The 25,127-nt window shown below is 35.8% G+C and overlaps 1 protein-coding gene across 1 annotated transcript in view; it reads right to left on the bottom strand.

Annotated features, from left to right (window-relative positions):
* Nucleotides 1-446: 446 nt before the first annotated feature.
* SEPSECS (Sep (O-phosphoserine) tRNA:Sec (selenocysteine) tRNA synthase) overlaps nucleotides 447-25,127 on the bottom strand; it is a 34,850-nt gene continuing 10,169 nt past the window's right edge. The window contains exons 7-11 of the mRNA XM_031436519.2: nucleotides 20,340-20,469; nucleotides 20,117-20,208; nucleotides 7,943-8,036; nucleotides 6,068-6,158; nucleotides 447-4,704 (exon numbers count right to left, since the gene is read on the bottom strand). Coding sequence (XP_031292379.2) covers nucleotides 4,401-4,704; nucleotides 6,068-6,158; nucleotides 7,943-8,036; nucleotides 20,117-20,208; nucleotides 20,340-20,469 — 711 coding nt within the window. The 3' untranslated portion in view covers nucleotides 447-4,400. The remainder of the gene's footprint in view (nucleotides 4,705-6,067; nucleotides 6,159-7,942; nucleotides 8,037-20,116; nucleotides 20,209-20,339; nucleotides 20,470-25,127) is intronic.

Raw genomic sequence — 25,127 nt, 5'->3', positions numbered from 1 at the left:
CTCACATGGTTAATAAGTACTAGTGCAGAGACCTAATTCCAAATCAAATGAGAACTAACTGCAAAATTCAAATAGTACAATTTAAAAATGAAATCTGCTGAAGAAGGAAGTGATACTATTTTATTTTTAGGGTGTTTCTTTTAGAAAACATTAAATACTTCTAAGCCTCCAGCTCTCCATAGTCAACAGATTCTTTGTGAAATGACTGTTGGAATGTTATCTCCTCCTTTATTTTTGTTTTTTTTTTTCAAATACTCTAGCCTCCACCCCCATGACTCATGATTCTCATTATAAAATAGGACTTTTGCTGATTTTTGGCCAAGGTGATACTGATGACTGTATCAAAAAATAGGCAAGTAATTTATTATTAGTTATCTGTATTTTCAGATTTTATCTGCACTTTCAGATTTTATCTGCAGCAATGATTAGGTAAAATAATACATGCATTGTCAATGATTTATTAAAAATTTATTTCATGTAATAAATTATGCAATTCATTTTTATTTTTACATAGTCTAAACCAAAAAAGTATTTTTGAAAACATCTTTTTCTCTTGGCAAACATATAGGTTAGCAGGCTGATATCAGCTTCAATTCTAATAGCTAAAAGCTCCAACAATTACACATTTAATCATAGTCTTTCTTCACATTCTCTAAAAGTTCAAGTTGACACCATTTGATACAAATAAGACCATATAAACATTTCTATATTTGCCTAATGCCTTAGATTGAACTGTAGTATATTAGGTGGAAAATTATAAAGATATATTCATTAGCCTTGAACTCATCATCTTACATGTAGTACATACCTTAACGGCCAAAAAGAGTATGAATGTAAAAAGGGAGGCACAAAAGGATGCAGTGGGTAAGTCTTATATCTGTATATCAAGAGTGGCCACAAGAGACAAATAATCCATACAGTGACAGACAAGGAAAGAACTGTTTACAGGAATTTTCTTTTTTTTTTTTTTACTGTTAACAGCATATTCCGTTGTTTTTATCAAATTATTCAGAGTATCAAACTTCTGAAATGATCAAACTTCTGTGTACACAAACTTCGTTACAGAATAAGGTCAACTCATAAATGCAAAACATAACAAAGCCGTTTAAGGGCTTCACAGAAATTAGCAGAACTTAGTGGCAAAAGAAAGCCCAACTCTCATATGCACCAAGTGTGTATGTATTCAAAATGTCTTCCCTGAGTGTATTACCAATGGGACTCAGCAGGGTTTGTCGTTGTTGTCAATTGTTGGCTTTTTGCTCTATGAGAGAACACAAGAACTTAACTCATGATGAGCTACTAATTCAATATTACAGTAATATCACTGGTTTAAAAAATTATCTTTGCTTAAGTTTAATTTTACTAACACCTACCCTAGCCATATAGTCTAATGATAAAAGCACATCATGTAGCTTGGGCCTCAGTGATAGTTCTTATTATGGTGGTTAAAGAAACAGAACCACAATACAGGTACGTGCTAGGGCAAAATATTAGGAAAAATATAATTTATATTTAAAGGTACCATTCTGTGTATCAAGTGCCTATTGGCTGAATATAACTGTATTCAATAATTCATATTCTATAACTTTAGTCAACTAACACAAAAAGCTAAATAAAAAGATTTATAGTTGAACACAGAGTTCCTAAGGCTAGTATCACAGATCATTCCCTGATAGAGGGGGAATCCATCAGCAGAGATCATAAGAGCCAATCTGAGAACTAGATTTAAAATACCTTACCTTGCTGTGTGTATAAGTAACACGTTGGGTGTAGTGACCTAAAGAACATTTCGTGTTACTCAATTTTCTTTTCTGGGCAAACTACAACAGCCCAGTGACTTTAAAAATCAAACTCCAAAATTCTACCTTATAGTCTTAAAAAGGGCAATCGGATCACAAAGATAGAAGAGGTCATCTTAGTCACTGATTGTACAAGATATCATCCATTGCCCCTCCACCACAGGGAGAGGATAACTACGGTCAATTATGAGGCTTACCAATCATCACTAGCAAGTTAAAATAACTGTATGTACATACTATTTGATACTTATTTGTGGAAATGAGAGACAGCAAGTCAAAGGACACTGGGGTGGGTGCAAAGGAAAGGTTCTAAATATGCAGAACCTGCAACATCCCTTCAAAAATTTTTGTGACCTCTACGACCTCAAGGTCAAATTTAAACCAGCAAGAATAGAGCTGAAATTCGAAAACCTCTGAAATAAATGGCTAATAATTTAAAAAAAAACTGCAGCTAATTTTAAGTACCAGGAGTGAAATGCTATAACATATCATTCACATGTGGGTTCATGTAATTTATCTTCAATTAGAATTATTATCTATTCAGCAGCTGAAGCCCAAGAACTGCTGATACAGTGCAGATGAGAAAACATTTGCTAGTCTCCCAGTTCTGGCCTTTCTTAAGCTAAATGATGATCACATAATATAGATCACTTTTCTGTAAAACAATTCTGGCATATGTTCATGGTAAGCTGCACTGCCAGCATTTATGTCTGCAACATCACTTCACCCCCTTTCACAGACTCTAGAGGTTCTAAAGTAACCCTTCAGCTTTATTGGTTCTACAAGTCAGTCCCAAATTCACACAAAAAAATTATACAGCCTTTTAATCCACAATTAAGCGTCTTTGAAAGAAGTTATCATAGCTATTTAAAAAACTCAGATACTTCAAATAGCTGAACCCCAAAGATGCAATCATTTAAAAGTAGCCTTTACAATATTTATAATTAAGTACTTTATCTTAACACAGCCAACTTCCAGGATTGTCAAGCCAGTTTCTAAAATATTCTAACTTACCCATGGGAGCTACAGTATCTGTCTGAGCTCACGGTATCACAGTTTACAATGTCAAGTCAATAGAGAAAAAGACAATCCAGAAGTCAAGGCAGCATTCTCTACTGTAATGTTTTCAAAAGTATGTTCAATGAGGTATCAATAAGGATTTAATTTAAAAATCAGGTTCCATCTTTGGATAAGGATACACTTAAACTGGATTAGAAGAAATTCTTAGAACCTTTAATATGCCAAAAGGCAGCTTTGCAAAGTCCCCATATTATTTGCCCATGGAACCCTTCATATCCATGAGCATCTCGTAGGAATGAGAGCAGAGAGGTCTTGAGAAATACAGCTTTGACATTTTGGTGCATTCAGAAGCTTCACGAATTCCTTAGGCTATGAGACATCAGTCTATTTCTTAAAATTAACAACAAAAGTAACTGTTACAGCCAATAAGTCTGTAATTCCAGACACAAAAAGTAAGTATAAGGGCAATGCAAGGGGAATACACCTGTTCATTTTACTCCATCATTTTCACTTCCCCAGCAAAAACATGTTCCAAATCCCCAAGTTAACACTCTTGATGATGGCTGGGCACAACACCTGAACCAACCAACCAATATGCAAAGGCTGCTTAAGGCAAAAACAGCAGACTAAAGTTTTCACTTTCCCAAAGGGAAAAATGCACATATGCTATATGAATAATTTATAATTACACGTTTAGAACTGGTAACCTTGGTTATCATGTAAGGGTCTATACATTATGTAGTTTGATAACATTTATAGAGCTATCTTCCTTGAATTACTATTGAATAATTGAAGTTGCTATAGAAAACTTCTCCTTATTTGACGAGTTCATTTACTTTAGAGCAGTGTTTCTCAACCTCAGCACTACTAATATTTGGGGCTGGATAAATCTTTGTTTCGGGAAGCTCTCTTGTCCATTATAGGATGTTGAACAGCACCCCTGGCCTTCACGCACTAGACATCAGTAGCGTTCCACTAGTTGACACCATCAAAAAGATCTCCAGACGTTGCCTACATATAAGCAAATCATCCCCAATTGAGGACCATTGCTATTAAGTGAAACTAAAGCTCACGCCTTGAGTCTGCTTTCCTGGAAAATGTCCATTTTACAGGTATACTGTGACTGACATTCATCAACAAACATCTAGTAACTAGTAGCATTAGAGATCTTTCTGAATTCTGTGTGGTCAGAAACATAAGTAATTTGTCACTGACAGTGAATGGTTAGAAGGAAGCAGCCTACATATCTCAAAAAGAATCAGGGGTAATATGTAATTTTATTGTAATTACATTAGTAAGAATTATCTAAATCATACTGCTTAATTGGCAAATATTTAACAATTAGAAAAATGCTAATTGTATATCATAACCTGCTAAGAATGATAATGATTGAAGAAATCTAAGAACAAAAAAATGTAACAACTGTCAATGGCTAGCTCAGACCAAACTCTATCCCTTGACCAATTATTCTCCATGAAATTCCCAATTCAAAAATCTCCAGTCTTGTCTTTAAGCTACTAGCTTATACTGCAGCCTCATCATTTCTCAAAATTTATCCAAAAAGAAATCCTTCATTTGTCATCAAGAAGAATACTGGTATGTGTCAAGAAGTACATTATCTAGTTTTAAAGCCATTTCTTCAATATCCACATCTTCAGTTTTGTCATAATTGTCAACCCCAGATATATCACTCTCTTTATTTTGTTCTTTTCTTACTGTCTTTAAACACTTGTCAAGTCTCTTTATGAACAAATCCACATCCTGTGTCTTCATTCCGATGGCTGATGCAGCATTGAGGTAAGCGCAAGGGTAATTATTTGTATGTGACATAAAGCCTTTGAAAGTGTAGCCACTCACAGTTTGCACAGACCCAAGAGGCACAACCCTGAAAGGGAAAAGATTTACCAATTTAATATGTCTGGTGATGTTAAGAGAATATCACCCATAAACAAAAGAAAGTTGTGTTACTAAGCCTTACATCTACTTATTAAGAAGTTTAAGAACAGCTATATATCACAGCCTATGAAAACAGACTGTCAGCCTTAAAATAAAATTATACAATATACTGCTATTTCACATAGGACAAGTACTGCCTGCTCTTACCATTTACTTATCTTCTATTACAGAGCCACAAGCTCTAGGAAATTGTAAATACCTTCACATCTTCAAAAAGGTAAAAAGAAAAATATGGAATCTGACTTCACCATTTTAATGGAATATTTAAATTTGTAAGTCAAATCACTTGGATTAATTGCCGTGTATTGCCTCAAGTAATCAACAAACTAAAATCACCCCCATCTGATGTTATGGAGAGTTTTTGAAGCAAGAATCCAGAAGAAATTACGTAACTGCTTACAGTGGGGTGATGGTCAGCAATCAGTAATATTCAGCAATGACACATACATTTTTAAAGCTTGATTTCATTGGCATATTTGATATAAGCAGATTTCTAACAATACTTTTTTTTAAGAAGTCGATTAAGATCAACCTAAACATAAAGACAAATAGCGGCACACTAAAAAGCAAGGCTAAGAAAACCATTTTAGAGGTCTGAAAACCATGCTTGTGTATAGATAGAGCTCATCAAGTTACAGGCTGAATTAATCTAAGATCTTTTTTCTTTTAAAAACTTGTCCTTTGATGTGAAATCTTTAACCTCTGGTAGTCAGAGAGAAATTCTTTAATAGAAGCATGTAAAGAAGAGTACTCAGAGCAAAATATTTCTTTTCAAGTCATTTTTTTTCCTGACCTCATCAAATACAAAATGAAAAATGAAATTCATCTTAAGCTATATACATACAAGAGCAAAAAGTACATTTTTCAAAGGCAGTACTTACACAAGAATTGCAGTGTTTTCAGTTTAAGAAATGGACTTTCCCTTAAAAACATTTTTACTTAAACTTAGTAATGAAGATGACTTATTTCTAACACCATAATGTGACACCACTGAAGATTACTCAACAAAGGAAAATAAAGACAAAAATTTGTACAGAGCGAGTAGTGAGCTTGGTTTCTGTACGTCTATTAAAACACACAAGATTCATTTCTTTCTGTGACTATTTCGCATGCCACAGGTGGGTGTATAATAATGGCCTTACAGATTCTCTGCCTCATCACTGTTTTCCTCCACGATGAATTCTCAGGTGTAGTTCAGCATATACTTAGGGGACTATTGTGAAGGAAAGGTACTTTATTAGAGTTAATTTTGAAAAGGGAAATAAATCCAATCGTCTTTTAAACATACTTACCTGGCTCCAGAAACCTGTCTGGTAAAAAGCATTGAGCCAAGCTGAGTGACAGCTTTGTCACAGTGTTCATCTAGTGTTTTAAGTGTCACAGCTAAAAGAGAAAAAAGTATTCCAATGAGCCTTGGTTCACCAGCACAAAAACCACTCAAAGAACACTTAACCATGGAGACATTTTTTTTTTATTGTGTTAAGATATATAACATAAAACTGACCATCTTACCCGTTTTTAAGAGTACAGTTCGGTGGTATCACGTACATTCAATGCTGTTGTACAACCATCACCGTCATCCATCCCCATAACTCTTTTTATCTTGTAAAACTGAAACTCTATACCTAATTGAACAATAACTCCCCATTCTCCCCTCCTCCTGGCAACCACCATTACACTGTCTGTCTATGATTCTCAGCACTCTAAGTACCTCATATAGGTGGAATCATACAGTATTTACCTTTTTGTGACTGGCTTCTTTCACAGAGACATGGCTTTTTATTTACTGTCAGGTGGCACCATTTCATTTTAATTCACTTAAAAAATTATAGCAAGGATTTGTTTGTATATCAGATACAAAATATATGTTAACATAAACTAACATACTCAGAATTTCCATACCACTCCTCCAAAGAGTGGATTTTCCAATTTAATAAATGGAGCAATACATGATCAATATGGTAGCTGATTCAAATTCAACCATGTTTAAGGCACTTCTAAAATGAGAATGTGGGGGGAGGGGATAGCTCCAGTGGTAGAGCGCATGCTTAGCATGCAGGAGGTCCTGGGTTCAATCCCCAGTCCCTCCACTAAAAACAAACAAACAAACAAACTGAATCACTGTCCCCACCCAAAAAAAGAAGAAGAAATGAGAATGTGAGATATGTTTCATCACATACATAAACTTCTGCAAGATCATCTTCTGCATATGGAAATGGAACTTACCTGAGGTTAATGGGTAAGCTATACTCTATTCATACAACCACTATTAGCTACCATTTCCTGAGGAGTGACTTGCCATACTAGATATTTTACAAATATAATCTTAACCATTTTTTAACAATTTTGTATGTGAGGAATCATCATTTCTACCTATAGACAGGAAGAAGGAAGTTACAGGCTAGTACATGGTAGAACTGGGTTTTAAATCACACCATATCACCTTCTGTAACATCTACAGGGATTATAAACCAACAAAGGACTCACTGGGGTGATTTTATTATCTATTAGTGGCCAAATGATTTTTCCATGGAAGCCCATTCCTTAAAAAGGCTTCTGTTACAAATGATTATTCCTTACTTTCCTCAGATATACATGAAATATGAAGCATATACTATATATATTCACAAATTAAAAGGGGTAATTATGAAGCTTAAAAGTTAGTTAAATGTATAAAAGTCAACATTCATATTATTCTGTTTAGGTCTCGTGCTACGTGACAAAATGAAATTATCTTAAATACAGATTTCTCTAACATAGATATACTCAAGAAAATAAAGAATAATGGCATTAAAATTATAAGAATATCTTCTATATCTAATGTTATGATGATTTACTAACTGGTAAACATTTTACAATATTTATAAGGAGTTCTTATTAGTGACCAAATTATTTTGGTGAGAAGCAGGAATTAAAGTGTTATTTTCCACATATTCATTATAACACTTAATACAGATTTGAATTCTTTCAGTGCATAGGTTTTATCTTAGAAGTACATGAGAGAATTTATAAAAGGTAACTAAATTTTTTAAATTTACAAATTAGTACTGTAATGATTTTTCTAACATCATTGTAACAAAAAGAATTCATACTCTTTCTAGAAATACCAGCTTCCCACTGGGGATGGCTCAGAAGTACTAATTTTTCTTTTTAAAGAAAAAAATTACCTAAAGATATGGGATTGTGAGGTGTATGCAACAGTCTTTCATTGTAGGCCTCTGACAGCTTCTTTAGCCGGTTGGATAAATATGAAAACATTTCCTGAAACAACAAAATGTTACACTTAAAGAAAATCAAATAAACACTCATTGCAACTTGCCAGATTTAATAAGACAAATCTGATTGGTGTACAGTCTATGCTGTAAATTAATTCATCCACATGCGCTAGGAGCAATTCTTTCCTTTGCCACAATATAGTAAGATTTAAAGCTGCCAGAATTATTAGAAACCACAGGATTTAAAGGTAAAGAACCAGCACATTTCCTGCTGTGGGCTATCATGTATCTCTCACAAATCCATCCTCTTTTCAGAACCTCCAGGGCTACCACTTTCGTCTAAGCAGTCATCAACCTTTTCCCTGGACCACGGCAACAGATCCTAAACGACTTCTCTGCCTACTTTCCCACCCCTCTAAATCTTTCTCTAGTTAGAGGCCAGAGTGGTCTTTCAAAAACATAAATCAGATCATGTCCCTCCTAACAACTTTCTCCTGTAGGTGTTTAAAAACCAAACTCTTCATCTAGAAGGTCCCACGTGAACTAACCCAGCCAATATACCCAATTCGGCAGATGTCATTCCCTCCACTTACTACATGCCAGCCACATCAGCCTCTTTGCCAGCCCCTGAACATGCCACGCTCATTCAGGTGTCAGAATCTCTGTGCCTACTTCCCCTGGACTTGGCAAGCACTTCTCCCAGAGTAGTCCCTTCTGTCACAGTCTAAGGAGACCTTTCCTTATTACCTCCCTATTAAAGTAGCTCTCCGATACTGCCTACTGCCAACTCCCGATCTCCCTCCATACCTATTTTGGTTCCTTCACTATACTTAACACAGTCTGAAACTATCTCTTTTACTTGCTTAAACAAATATTGCCTATGATTACCTACTAGAATGGAAAAACTCCTTGAAAGTAGGAACTTTTTGTCATCTTCATCACTGCTTTCCCAATTCCAAGAAAAATGTGCCAAGCTTTTAGTATGTGACTCAGGAAGAGGTAGTTTAAAAATGAATTTCCTTTCAATATTTTAAACTTTAACAATTCCCTTAACTCAATTAAAAGAATATAGCAACTAAAAACTAAAAATTGTATTCATGATCTTACTCTGAGAAGTAGCGTATATTTAATAATAAAACAGAAAAAAATCTATTTTACAAGTATAAAATTTCACGTGCACGTGCACATGTATGTGAGAGTTTAATGAAGCTACAAATAATAAGTTGGCAACTGCTTGGCCTAAAATCATATTTTCTTCTCCTAGTAAGCACTTTAAAAAGTGCTGAAATGAAAATCTGCCCTAGTAAGTCTGCAGCTGAACAAGCCCATCTGCACTGACCTCCTCCAGCCAGTCAAAGCATATAAACTCTAATGATGCACCAAACAGCCAAGGGCCAGCAGAGTACCCAAGTGGAGACAGGAGGAAATGATACTTCTTCAACTTCAAAGGCCACATAAGCAGCTTCAGTTTTCTCTAAGGTAAGGATTGGATAGTCTGATCTCACACTAGGACCCAGAGTAGCTTTTTCATGGCTGAAGCACAGAGTAGATGACTAACTCCATCTTTTGTTAGGTAAAGATTAAAAGAAGAGGAAAATTCCTACCAGGCCTATGAATTATTAATGAGTCTCCTTAAGACCACAAACATCTTTATCCTTGTCAACACAGTATATTTTACACTCTGACGCAAAAATCCTTTAAACTAATAGTCATTCTTAAATTTTTAGGATATTTTAAGGTCAATTCTCAGTGTGCCAGAATTATGAAATCTTAGATTACTAAAATATACTGATTCTTTTTCTATTCAAAAAGTTAACACCCACATTTGTCATACCTAATGAAGCTATAAGCGAATGTATTGTTGTATGTAGTAAGTCTTTCTCTTTTAACATTAAAAAAAAGTATAGAAATATTTAAGGAGGCAAATGCTATCACCATTTACAGAAGCATCTTTTCTTAGACATATGAAGATTTCCTGGCCCTCCCTTCTTAAACTAATATTCTGATGTTAACACCTCAGAAGATGAAACAGTAAGGTAGGCAAATGAAATTTAAAAAATCAAAAGTTCTTCCTGCAACTGGAACAATTCATAATCTTTTAGTACCACACCATTATAAATGAAGAATAGAATTGCTGGGTTTTGTTTATATATATTCATCTACTATAAAGTTAACCAGGTCATTTAAATGCTCTGTGTTGTTTAAAAAAGAAAAAAAGTCAGATATTTTAATTAAGATATTAACTGCTGATTCTTCCTTATTATATTATATACCAAAGTCTTAATCTGCATCTGTCTGTCCAATTCTCTCTTATTCTCAAATTCATGAACCGTTCATAAGCAGAAACAAATCTGATAGCCAGGAAGTGCCTTTTACAGACTCCCACGTTTCTTACCCTAACAGTAACAACAAAAAACTTATTTCAATCGTGAGAGCCATTTAAAATATTATTTTATCTAGTATGGCTGCCACAATAATCACCAATGCAGTCACACTTATAGAGTGAGAGGAACTCGATGAGTAGTTAATTTGTCCTTAATTTGTACTTAGCTATTTCCAAAAAGAAAAAAAGGAAATGTTTCCTTAGTAACACCCCTAGTGGGTACTTTTAAATTTACTGATGCATACATGGCTATTAAAAAAGATTTTCCCAACGTTCAATTTCTAATACTTTAATAAATTAGTTCTAACCAGTTCCATCACTTGCTAATGCCCCTACAATTGTAGTTAACTAACATTAGGATAAAAATCCTTAGACTGTAAACATTAATGTTAAAATAACGAAATCACGTATCATTAGTATGAGTAATTAAACAAAAAGAATATATATGAGTCTAGTTCACATCCATCTGCAAATATTTTTAGTATCTCTACTCTGTAAAAGGGTTATGATAGGTAATCCAATAAGCAAATAAGCTTAAAATATCTTACAGTGCAATGTACTGAATCCTACAGTATTTCACATATTAAGTTCCTGAATGCTCTCACATTTAGTATCACTACATTTTATAAATATCATTTAAGAGACTGTATCACTATTTCCTACACTTACTTAGCTAAGCAGTTTTTTATCTGATATATTAAAGGTACTTCAGAACCTGCACTATTTTTTTGCTACAGTTAAATCCATAACTGACATTTATTATAAAATACTTCTGTAAAGGGAGAAATTTATAAGTACCCCAAGCAAATGTATATAGAAAGATCTTACTAAAAAGAAATGAAATATTATTGATTTTCTATGTCTTTTGTGCTGTATTTAACTTAATTTTAAAAGACTCTTCACTGGAGATAAACTGAACTGGATACCTGAATGCTAATGTCAGCTATATTTCTAGAATAAAAATACAAAACTTTACACCATAGTTCAAGATGGTAATGGAAGAGAAGCTGAATTATATTAAGTGTTATCTTTCTTTCGTACAGCCTTTCGCAAATTGACTTGCAGACATGAAGCCGAACATCTAGCTTATCCCTTCCCATAACCCAAAGATGTGCATAATTCACTAAATTTTAAAGAAAAAGGTCTCATGTAATCATGTCCTTTGACACACAGTTTCATGTTAGAGGACAAGATAAAAGAGAACTTCACATATTATTACAATATGTCTCATAAGGTGGGTAATGAATCAAAAAGGAAATATAACAAGTGGTCTTGTATTTCAACGATGACATGTAAGAATGACCAGACAATGGACTGCAGGCACGCACCCACACACACACACGTCCGTATCTGAAGATATAACAGTGCTAAACATGATACGTTGCTGTCTATGACTGTGGCCAGCCCAGAGGGCCCAGGCACGTTCCTTGCATCACAGGCAAAGTGCTGCTTTCAAACTCTTCTATTGAGGCTCCACATCCAAGGCTGAAATCTGACGCTGTTATTGAGATTCAACCACTCTACTTTTAGGGCTGCAAATCTACTGTTTCCAAATTTAGCTTTGTTAAAGGACATTGTTTGAAGTTATACGTCTGATGTTCAGCTAACAAATTCCAGCCTCGGAGCAGCCATTCTGCTGTCATTCCTCTTCTGCACTTGTCCAATTCAGGAGATATTCGCAGCAGTGAATGATTATCTTCCTGTCCTGTTTAGCAAAGCACTCTGCTAAAAGGAAAGCTAAGCAGAATTATAATGGTCTTCTCCGGAACTAAACCTGAAGAAAGGATGACCGTCTAAGACTGATCTTTCTTTTTGCCTAGAGCAACTCAAACAGTTTCTTAAATTTTAACCCTTTTCTTAAGGCTTCTTCAGTTAAAATGCATGGTCACTTCTGTCCTCAATGAAGGAGATGTGTTGATCAGGAAGGGGCAAAGGGCAAAGAGGTTCAATTCATACAGAGAGTTCCACTCTCTTTGATCCTTTCACCCTTCAAAAAAGAAGGCTTGAGAAGGAATGGCTTCAAGCTGAGTTCTTGTCTGCCTCTACTATGAAAAAGATAAAGCCTTTTCGGAAGAGATACAGCTAGATGAAATAACCTCTAAAAATATCATTGTAGTGAATAAGGGCACAGAATAAAAAAAAAATCCTAAGTTTTCTTTTAACACTCCTTTTTTTAGTACGCAATAACACCAATAATATAAAAAGGAGCTCTCGGAGATGGTATATAAATAGCTCTGGCTGGAGCAAAATAGCTTTGCCTCAGCTTCTCCAGAGCTGAACCAATAAACTATCACGATTCAATTTTCACAGTTCAAAAGCAAGTCCATTTAAACAAAAGAGGCCCTTACTTCTGCCACAAATCTAATAAAAAAACAATATTTATGCTACATATGTACAATTACGGTTTATGGAGGACATCCACATTTTCAACAAAAAGACTTGCCTGTTGAATGAAGTTGCTAAAAAGCAAACTTATTCTCTTACAATGGTAAGAGTTCTCAAATGAGCATTTTTATACTTTGAAGATTACTACTAGATAGTTTCTGTTCTAAATAGATTCTACACAAAGAATTTAAAATAAAACTGATGAATACATTAGAGGCTTTGGAGTTTTACATACCTCCACTATAAGAAGAGGGGTCACAAGATTATCATTTTTATGGCTCAATTGCCCAGCACAGAGTAGGTAAACACTGCCTCAATCCTGGCTGAGTGACTGGAAGCAGTGGGACAAGTGGTGGGACAGAAAAGAGCAGAGGCTTTAGCATCACACAGACTAGGGATTCAATGAAGTTGTGGCACTTACATGTGGCCCTGGGTAAGTACTTAACTTCTAGCCTCAATTTTATAAATGGGGATAATACCTACCTCATAAACTTGCTCTGAGTAGTACATGAAATAATGAATATAATGAACCTAGCAGAGTTCCTGGCATACAGCAGACATTCGTAAAAATATTAGTTTCCCACCCACATACTCTTCCCTTAGCCTAAAAAAGTTTTCAGGTTAAAGTGACTAACGTTAGCTAGCATTACATTAACATTACACAGGCTAATACCCAGCAGCTATAATCCTATTCTTGTCCTGTCTCTGTTTATTCTACTCTACACTACCTGGATAAAGGGAATAAACAATGCTCTGGAAGTTACAAAGCGAGTTACCTCTTGACATCTAAGGTGGAGCCATTCAATTCATAAATATCACTAGAACATAAAATTTCCCCCATAAAATATTTACCCAATGATTAATAAAGAACAAAATCCCAGTGAAAAGGAGAGCTGGGCTGCCTACTGGAGCCATTCAACAGCTGAACTACATATTCCTGCAGGTCACCCTCAAAGCAGGTGGATTTTCACTCATGCTAAGCAAAGTGTATACACGCATGGGCCTTTGGAATCACCTAAAAGTAGCTGAAAATTTTAGTCATACCCTAAATGTCAAATATCGGAAGAACCATGGCATAAAATAAATTCTTAGGTTCCAAAAAGATGACAGAACATCCCGAAAGTCAACAATTCCAAAATCCTTAGGTAAGGAAAGTACTTTAGAAGAGTATTTGCAAAGGAGGAAGCCCTACTCCCAGAAGTATAGTATCTGTTATATACAACAGGTTATCATCATTTTAACTCATTCCTTTTCACAAGTTTTCAACTATATCTATATAGAGAAGGTCTCTCTAAGAATATCTAATTCATTACGGAAGTCAGTATCAGAATGTTATTTGCTTTCTGACTACTTTTATAGAAAGATACTTATTCTGTGTAAAACAAGAAAAGACTGTACAACAGTGGACCTGTGTGTTCCCAAATGCCCCGCATTAGTCCATTTAACAAACATCTGATGAGTGTATACTACATATCAAGCAATGGATGATAAGAATAGAGGTATCAATGGGCAAACTCCAAGGTGGATGCTAATCTACCAGTCTACCCCAAATCAAGGACCAAGTTTCATTTCAGACACCTGATGGTAACTTTTTTAGGGGTGCACATTCAAACAATCAGTTTAATTTGCTAATTAAATAAGTTTAACCATAAAATCATTCAATACTTTTATCAGTTCATTATAGCAAATGTTTAATATTATTAGTTATTATTATTTATAGCTTCAATTCAAGAAGAACAAAAGCAGGAAATACTACATAACATGCTTATCTGATACTATAATAACAACATATAAAAATTTTTAAAGTTTCTATCTATATAAGAAAGTATACTTTTTAAATGTCTAACTTAAAACTTCGCATAAGTCTTATTGTCTGAGCTATTACATATTCTAGTTATTTAGTTTAAAAGAGAAATTTTAGCCAAATCTGCAGGGTGATCAACAAAAGGTACAAAGCAGCTACAATATAGGATTATAACTATGACAACTAAATTTATCAGAAATAAACAGAAAACTAACAAGTTATATTTTCAAGCTTTGCGATCTGGGATATTTGTGCAGTCCATCTCAAACTCCATAAAATCTTATCTACCTATGTATTGGTATTAAAATGCTATGACATTATTATGTTTCCTCATCAAGTTTCTGTTATAGATACAAGTGACCTGTGTGCCGCAAAAAGTGGGTTTTAAAATTGGGTATGCGTCAGATTTATTAGGTTAGTTTTTTAAAATGTGTAGCTGTCTAAGCCACACTCCAGACCTACTGAATCTGAACTTACCCTAAAGGAAAGCTAATTTTATGGCGTGATCTAAAACAAAACTCTCTAATAACTGCACAGTACTTTCTGTTTTAGACTCAATTTAAAATACCCTTTAAGACTTGATGGCTAGCATCAATTCTAGCCTATGATTCCACCAAGGGGGCCAGTTACTAAATTCATGAGTTGCACTTTTATAGAATAGATGTCACTTCCTCAGGGAGATCCTCCTTGCCCCTCCCAGAGCTGGGTGGGCTAGGTGCCCCTGCTGGGTTAGGTGACACATGTTCTCATATACTCTGCTTGTCCTTTCATAACTCTCATCTGAGTTGTAATTATTTATTTAATACATCGATCTCCCTTGACTATAATTTCCTTAAGGGTAAAGACGGTGTCAGTCTTGTTTGTGAATTTAACCTTATGGCCTACACATAAACATTTCTTTACCTGAATAAATGAATGAGCAGGGGCCAATAATGCTCAAGTAATATGGGATCAAACCACAAAGGATCATGATGAATTATGATGGCAGACTAAGGAGTTTGGACTTTGTCTTATGGGCAACCAGAACACAAAGTGGAAGAACTTGAAGAAAGTTGCATCTTAAGAATATAATCTGGCACTGCTCTACAACACAATTAGAGTAGATCAAGACTGGGGATCACAAGAAGAGTTAGTAAATTATTGTAACCATCCAGGTGTGATATGGTAAGGGCTTGAGTTAGGGAGTGGTGGCAGTGGCACTGGAAAAGATGAAAGGAATGTCTGAAACATTATAAAGGGTGTAAGAGGAATCAAAAGTACCAGTGCTAGAAATCTAGTTTAAAACAGAAAAGATAATTTACTGGTTCATCTAACAGCCAGGTCTACAAGCAGGTAAGGCTGAGACTCAAATGACTTCCAGTTCTATTTTCCCTCTTACATTCTCTAGTCTCAAGAAGGCTTTCTTGGCATGGCCAGAAATAAAGCAGCTGGGAGTCGTAAGATCATACTCTTACAGTTTACTATCTCTAAAGCAATAGACACAGTATCTCTAAAGGATCTATCAAATCTATGGGAAGGACTCTATCCACACACACCCACCTGCGAACCAGGCTAGCCAGATCATACGCCCAGCCCCGTGAAAGAGGAGGAAGGGACATGGTGACTGACAATGTCCCACAATTTACCTCATATATGTTACTTCTCTGTCCCAACACTTCCTGTGAAAATGAGGATTAACACCTAACAGGAATGCTGAGGATTAAATGAATTCATGACAATATGCTTAGAGGAGAGCCTGCCACATAGTAAGTGCTCAGTGTTAGGAATTAAACTTCATCTATACATACATGTATCTAACATAAACAGTATTTATGTAGATAACACAAGCCCTGCATTGAAAGACTATGTTAAGAATAATTTTACATGAAACTTTTCTACCCAAATCTCAGTGCTCACTCTACTTAACCTATCAGCAGCACTAGACAATCACTCTTTCCCCTCTAATATATCTCCTTCACTTGGCTTCCAGGACTTCACACTCCTGGTTTCCCTTCTCCTCAGTCTCCTTTACAGGGTCCACTTCTTCTCCCAGGCCTCTTAATATCTCTCTCTTACTATCTCCGCTAGTCTCTTAGCCAATTAACTTCCCCAATTTTTTTATCTCCAGCTCAGCACTCTCTCTTTCTTAAACCTTTTTTTTTTTTTACTTTATTACATTTTGAGGGGGGAAGTAATAAGGCTTATTTATTTTTTAACGGAGGTACAGAGGATTGAACCCAGGACTTCATACATGCTAAGCATGCACCCTACCACTAAGCTATACCCTCCCCCTCAGCTCTTCCTCTTAACACTAGACTCATATCCCACTCCATACCTCCTATCTCTATCTAGATGTTAGCAGACATCTCAAATTCAGTCTTGTCTGAAACTGAACTCTTGGCCTTCCCCCCAAACCCACAGGCTTCTGTCTCAGTTAATGGCTCCTCCATTCTTATAATTGCTCAAATCAAAAATCTTAGAGTTATTCTTGATGTCTCTCTTCCACTCCTACAATACACCCATCAGGAACTCCCGTGGACTCAATCTTCAAAGCAGACCTAGAATTCAGCCACTTTCATCGCCTCCAGTGGCGCCATCTAGATCCAAGTCAACATCACTTCCTAATTACTGTAAAAGCTCCTAACAAGTGTCCCAGCTTCTACCCTTGCCCCCCTAGTTTATTCGCAACATAGCGACCAGAGTGATCCTTCAACATACAAATCAGATCATGTTACTCCTCTATTCAAAACCGTCTAATGCCTCTCTATTTCACTTGGAATATGAAGCAAAGACCTCACATGGCCTGGAAAGCCCTACATGAGCAGCCCCACTACTCTTACCATCCAGACCTCAACTCTCAACTCTCTTTGATCACCTTGTTCCAACTACACTGGCCTCTTTGCTGCTCCTCAAACACACCGACCAAGTCTGCCCTAATTCCTTGTTCTGGCTCTTTGCCTGAAACACTCTTCTCCGTCATACACACATACTCCCTCAAACTTCTCCAAGTCAACTCAAATGTCACACTGTCATTACACTAACCACTGCATTTTAAAAATCAATTCCTATCACCCCCCCACCACATCATCTCCAATCCCCCTTACTTTATTCTTTCTTTTTTCTGCAGCACTTTTGCCTTTATATTTTATGTATTAAATTTCATAATTTGTTTTATGTTATTTGTTTAATGCTGGTGTCCTCCACATGAATAAGCCCAACAAGAGCAGGTATCTTTATGTTACTGATTGCTATATTAATGTTATATCCCTGACACATATACCCAATAAATACTTAGTAAATTAAGTATTTACTCAGTGAAACTTACTTCATGCTCATCCTCATCTGCTCTGAAACACTGGTCCATACTTTAGACTCTGCTGTTTTAAACAGCCCTGTCGTTATTCAGATTGGTGTTGGGGGCAGGGGCATCAGGACAGTTTGATGGGGGTGGAAATGGATATGAGGCACCATGAGATTGAAGAAACCATCATCCTAAAAATTTCAAACTTACAAAATGTTTGATTTATAAATCACCTATATGACTTGTGCTGTGTTACTAAATTACAAGCCAATTCTTATGATTATAATGCCCAAGGCCCAGGAAGTAGCTATTTTATTTTAAGAAATATTCTATACTCTTTTAGAACTAGAAGTGGTCTGAGATATCAACCTTTTCTTTAACAAATGAGGAAATAAAATCTGTGACTTCAAGTACCTTTTCCATAGTGAAATAACTAGTTATAGAACTGGCATCTGATACAACTAAAGTCTCTTATAAACAGACAATGGTTTCCCTCATCTGTAACAGGCTTCATCTGTCATCTGGAGAAGGATCCTTGAAAGAATCACCAAGGTTTTTTCTTGGCTACAATAAAATGATTACTTTTGGGGGTTTATCAAACTGGAGTTTTAATCCAATCATTTAATTTTTTTTCAGATTTATTGAGGTATAATTTACACATATGAAAATTTCACATGTCTATTTCTATGAATTTTGACAAATATATACAGTCATGAATCTACTCCCACTATCAAGACAAAAAGCATTTCATCACCATAGTAATTCCCTCCCTCAACCTAAGCCTCTTGTATTCACTGATCTTTTTCCTGTCCTGATATTTTTTTGCCTTTTCCAGGATGGCATATTGAAAAAAACGCAATGTGTAGGCTTTTGAGTCTGGCTCATTTCACTTGGCATAATGCATTTGAGAATTGTTATGCTGTTGCATATCATCAGTAGTTTATTTCTTCTTATTGCTGACGTATGTATATACCACAGTTTGTTGATACCCAGATGATGGACATTTGAGTTGTTTCCAGGTTTTGGCAATTATGAATAAAATCACTATGAATATTCACATGTTTTTGTACGGACATAAATTTTCATTTCGCTTAAGTAGATAGCTAAGAGTGGAACAGCTAGTTTATGTGGTAAGTATATGTTTAACTTTATAAGAAACTGCCAAAGTTTTTCCACAGTTGCTGTACCATTTGCATTTCCACCAGCAACATCTGAGTGTTCTACCCACTTGAGAGCCTTGCCAGTGTTGTCACTGGGTTGGTTTTTTTTTTTTTTTTCCAGATCTTCTCCTAAGATGTGTAGTGGTATCTCGTGGTTTTAATTTGCATTTCCTTAATGAATAATGTTGAGCATGTTTTTCTATATCATATAAATATTAAGAGATGTCCTAACAATAAAACGCAATTACTTTCCTATGGAGTGAACTAGTGGGGAGAGATGAACTAGAGTAAAACAGGGCACAAAATTTTTTAAATTTCTGTTACATGTACATAAGGCTACTCGGAGGACCTATCAGATGATATAGATGAGAATGTTTTGAAATATGTAAATGACTATCATAAATCTAATTGCTACTAAGTGTTAGAAAGTTACATAGATTAAAAAAAAAAACTGCACAGGGGCCTCTAGCTCCCTCGGATGGGAGATGAATAAAACATCGTAGTCTGACCCACCCTACCAACAGTGACTATCTCTGATTTTGGAGTTGTCCTGAATTAAGCTAGTTTTTAGTGTTGGAGACAAAGTCTAGTTTTCAAACACAAATGTCACTTTTCTCTTCATAGCCAACATAATCAATGAGTTCAGCATTCCAACAATGACAAGGGGTGGATTTATTATTTTAGAATGAGAAGCTGGCCAACCTCTGAACTGGTTCTTCCTCCTGTGACTGACATCTCACACCTAAATTAGTATTCAGACTTCCAAAACTAAAAAGAAAAAACTTCTCCCCTTGTCCTTTAAGAGCTTCTATCCATAAATGATAAATGAATTAAATTTTACTAATACTAATAAGTATTCCTGGTGGAGGAGTTTAAAAAGCCCACAAAACAAAAGCAAAACCACCTGCCCAAGAGTCCTCAGAATATCTGAACAGACAGGATAACAATGATTGATTAAAAACAACCTAGGGTGGGTCCAGATGAAAGTAAATCCCCTAGGACTGTGCTACGTATCCACATTCCAAAGTGATAAACCAACAGGCAAAAACACCAATACTTTGGAGTGCTGTCTTATAGTCAAGAGTATTATTTTATATCTAAAGGGAAAGCTTACCTTTCTTTCTTTTAATAGCTTCTTGTAGCCATTTGATCCAAGTGATAACAAAGTAATAAGGACATCTAAAGAAGGAGAAGCTGAAGCTCTTCCTGAAATAAAGATGATAAGGTACATTCAGAAGGGGGAAAGCTTTGTGAGCTAAGATTTATTATAGTAGCCTATGTACAAATGGATTTTTATTTGTTAGTTACTTTTTCTGAAGGGCAACTGATTTATTTACCTGGATACATCTTGCTGATTTCCTGAATGAAGGAATCATTAAAGCCAGCAATTATAGCGCCACCTACTGGAACCATAAAATTTTTGTCCAAGCTCTGAACGAAAGCATCTATTCTACCAACCCGAGCCCCCTAGAATGGAATAACACGGAGTATCACATATTAATTTCTAGAAGAAGAGACAGGAGCCATTAATAAATACCATTAAAACAACACACAGAAATCAAAAGCAGACCAAAGATTTTTATTTTCTTTGTAACAATGCCAGTAAAATTTTAAGCATTAAACTGCGTTTTTAAATGCTGCTCCTTATGTGTGGAAGAGCACTTTATATTTATAGTTTACAAGCTGTTTTCATACATAAATCACTTAATCTTCACAACAAGCCTGTAAGGAAGGGAGGGTTTCAGTATCAGTTCAGGTGGGGAACTACACTGAAACAGAACTTTCCACCTTAAAATTGGGTAAGAGAGAGTGGATTCCTGCCATGTTTTTCATCTGTGATCTTCTATCTGACAATAAATGTCAACAGTGGGTCTTACAACTATTAAGTAACTTTAAGCACCCTCTGTGAGTTCAAAAGTGGCCCCATAATCTAATGGACTACAGCCACCCACGCTGCCCATCAATAAGTTATACATTTAAGTGTCTCTCTCTGACGCCTGGATAACCTACTACCCGCATGACCACTTTAAGCAACAAGCTCTGCTCCCACCACCACTCGGACAACAAAAGGAGAAAAGAAAAATTTTATTTTTCACATCAACTAATGGAATTTTTGGTGCACTCTTGGCAATATTTCTACATAACTTATGCTTCCTAATGTTATCATCTTGGATGATTTCATTTCACTGAAAATGAACTTCAAGTGAAAATCCAATATTCTGGTGAAAAATGGAATACTTACTAGAAACATAAAATTAAGTTCTAGTCCCATGAAACACAGTCTATGACCTTCTGCCTAATGTGCTTCAATTTCCTCCTCTTAAAAATTGCGATACTATCTAAATTTCAATGAAGATCGTTTTTTTTCTTTATCTGTAGCCACAGATTTTCAATCTGTGTTCACAATCTACATTCCTATTAATATTGTAACCACATTTGACCTTCATCTTTACACTTTAAATCCACATCCATATCTCAGGGAGAATAGAAGGAGCAGATAGGTGGCCTAATCTAAGAGACCAGATCCGGGCAATACGTGGAAGCAGCAAAAGCCGGAAAGGGGCGCAGGCTACTCTGGAGGCTATCGCATGACTGTTTAAATCTTAACCTTCCCCTGTGATTCTCCTTTCTAATTTCCTCATAAACTATGATCAGAGAAAATCTCATCTTATCACAGGAAAACAGAGAGAAGCATATGAAACTAATTGAATAAATAACCAAAAACCATGCAAAGTAGTAGCAGGTAAAAAATAAAGTAGAACAGCTAGAGCTGCCTTTTTATTAATATTTCAGTACTGCCCAAGGCTTCCTGAGAGAAATCTGAAGCTAGATTGGGAGCAGAAGTACCAAGAGAGCACCAGACTTTGCTAGAACCCCTTCATCACTAAAAGACAGAAAGCACTCAAAGGGTAGCAAACTCTGGGGCAAGAAAACAAGCAGGCTGGACCCAATCTCAGGAACGGTGTAGCCCTCAATCCCCCACTAAAGTCTGAGGCTATCAATGAGGAGAGAAGAAAAACACTAGAAGGCTGGAAGGGCTTAAGCAGAATAGGAAACACAGGAGCACGAAGCCATTTATCAGTTCATTCATTTACTCATTTATTCAAGGAACAAATATGTGGGCATCTATCATCTGCCAAACATTGTTCTAGGTTCTGGGCCTAGCAGCAATGAATAAAACAGATCATTGTCCTTATAATAATCACAGCCAGAATTTACCGAGAACTTACTATGCATCAGGCACTGTTCTAAGCACTTTACATTCTTAACTCATTTAAGCCTCGCAATGACTGTCCAGGCAGATGCCATGATAACAGCTATTTTACAGATGAAATAATTAAGTCACAATAAAATTAAAGTGACCTGCCCAAGGTCAGAAATGTAGTTAACAGCACAGCTGGGATTCAAATCCAGGCTGTTAAAGCATCTTGCTGACAGTCACCCAGGCAAAAACCAAGGTAATCTGGATGAAGAGTCCATGTTTAAAAAATAAAATATTCTGACAGCATTTCCACGCTTCCAACAACTCAGGCCAAAAATCTTAGAATCCCTGAATTCTCATTCTCTCATTCCTCACATCTGATTCATCAGCATACTCTTTAAGATCGACTCTCAAAGTACACCTGAATCCAATCATTTCTTTAACACCTTAACAGCCACCACCCTGGCCCAAGTCACCAACACATTTCACATGAGCTGCTACAACAGCCTTCCACACTTGCCTTCCTATAGTCCATTCCCCCCAGAGCAGCCAGAAGGATGGTTTTAAAATATAAGTCACATGTCACTCTCCTGCTCAAAAACCTCCAATGGCTGACAATCATACCAAGAATTAAGTCTCAAATCCTTAACACATCTCAAATCTCTTTACTACCTCTGCTGCCTTCATGTGCCCTGGCCCAGCCATACTGGCCTCCTTGCTATTCCTCACACATTCTAAACACTCTCTGGCCCCAGTGCCTTGGCACTTGCTGTTACCTTCTGTCTGGAATCTCTAATCTCACTTCTTTACATCACTCAGGGCTCTAATCAAATGTTTCTTCTCAGAGAGGACTTCCTAGATCACTCCATCTGACCCCGCCCCCCGTAAACACTAGAGCATTTATCAAGACCATCATCCTTATTGTTTACGTCTACTTCTGCTCCATAAGGATAAAGATTTTGTTGTATTTACTACTGCATCCCCAGTGTCTACCCTGATGCCTGGTTCATCAGTGGGAACCCTAAAAATATTTGTAGAATAAACTAACAACCAGGTCTGTGAATAAGTGGCATAACACCTACTTAATAAGCAAAGTTGCTGCTTCCCACACTTTGGGAACTTTACAATCCATTCTAACTCTAAAATAATTAACCCAAGTGACTCACTTGGATTTTGTGACTCACTACAACTCTGTCTCTTACTGTGTCCTAATATCCATATTCCATGAGTCTCCTAAATTAGTCAGTTTAGTATATATCAGAAGTACAGATTCTACAAAGCTTATTTCCTGGGGACTACGTATGCATACCAGAATGTTCTATAAGCTCAGCTTGAGTTACAGCTCTTTCTTCACTGCCTGCTTGATTATTGCAATAGTATCTTCTCAAGAAAGCATTTGCAGTTTTAGGACTTTGTATTTTAGAGGAAAATAAGAGACTTTGGAGTCACAGTGAACTAGATGGGCCACTTTGCCGCTTGGGACTTTGGGTAAGTCACTTAATACTTCTGGGTTTGTTTCTTCATTTGCAGAATGGAAACAATAAAAAATACACCTTAAACTGTTAGGATTAAGTTAGTTAATTTTAAAAGTCTAGCAGGATGCTTCACACATGGTGCATATTCAGTAAATGATATGTATTACTAATAAGAACTACTGAGATGAATTAAAGCTAATTTAAATTTTTTAGAATGTCCTGAAACAGCAACTAGCACTGAATAAGACCCAAGTACTTATTTGGTTTACAGCAACAGAGATACCACCTCTTTTTGTGAGGGCCCATCATTATGTACTGCTTTTTTTCTTTTAAAGAAATGTCAGTTTTAGAAGGTAATACAGTATATGCAACAATGCAATAGCTACCTTATAAAAATTCATTCACTCATAGTGTTATTTTCTAGTTATAATTTTAGTAAAACCACCTCACAAATGAAGAGAGGTGATGACAAAGTAGGGTATTCGTGATGCACAGTTCCACGGGCACCTTTCATATTGTACCTTGGAGTTAATTTTCACTTAGGCTTCATCTCTTCAATTCACCACCAAAATGTCTAGTATTCAAAAATATGTCATGAGCACTATGGGTTAAATATAAAACACTGACTAAATGTTAAGGAACCATTAAACTGATCATTATGAAGACTTTATAGGCATGTGGAGAGTACAGAAATACAACGTAGTTTATATTTAAGTTTAAAAATTAAATGTTTTTCACTACATTTGAAAAAGTTAATACTAAATGTACACAATGCCTATAACCTTATAAAAAGAAATACATACATGCATTTTAAAAGAGAAAAAAGAAGATACATAAATTATTAAGGGTATTTGTTAGAGTAAGAGGCTTGTGAGTGATTTTCTGCTCCTTCCTCACTTTTCTAAACTTTTAGTAATGCTGATATATTTGACTTTTAAAAGAATTGAGGCTGCTAAAAATTAAAGAGGAGAAAGGAAAAGAGGAAAAAGGGGAGGAGAAATAAAAATGAATCACTGAAATAAAATGTTTTTCAAGATTTCCAGCATAGAGAGTTGTACAGCCTTCCTCTGCTACCATTCAAATTAGATACAATCTAGTCTAAAATTATGATTAAGCCTTAAAAGTTAAGGAATAATGGAAAAGGATATCAAAGAAACAGTAAATAGTCTTACTCCAAAGATTTTAAGAAACCCAGGTGTACAACCACTCCACCTCAGGACTTCTTTTGTTATGTAAACTAATCTATCTCCTTATTGGTTAAGCCAATTTGGGTTGGGTTTCTGTTACCTGCAGTCAATTACATTCTAACTGGTAGAATCTTTGCAGAAATAAGTCAAGCAAATCAGCTAACACTATCATATAAACATTTATATTAGAGAGAATACTAGTACACTCAAAGCAACAACAACAAAATGATGAGATAGGATCTACAGGGCTAAGGAATGTTC

This window comes from Camelus dromedarius, chromosome 1 (genome assembly GCF_036321535.1).
Source record: "Camelus dromedarius isolate mCamDro1 chromosome 1, mCamDro1.pat, whole genome shotgun sequence".
NCBI classification, from domain to species: domain Eukaryota; kingdom Metazoa; phylum Chordata; class Mammalia; order Artiodactyla; family Camelidae; genus Camelus; species Camelus dromedarius.
The sequence above is the reverse complement of the archived record's forward strand: the minus strand, read 5'-3'. Positions and strand labels throughout refer to the sequence as shown.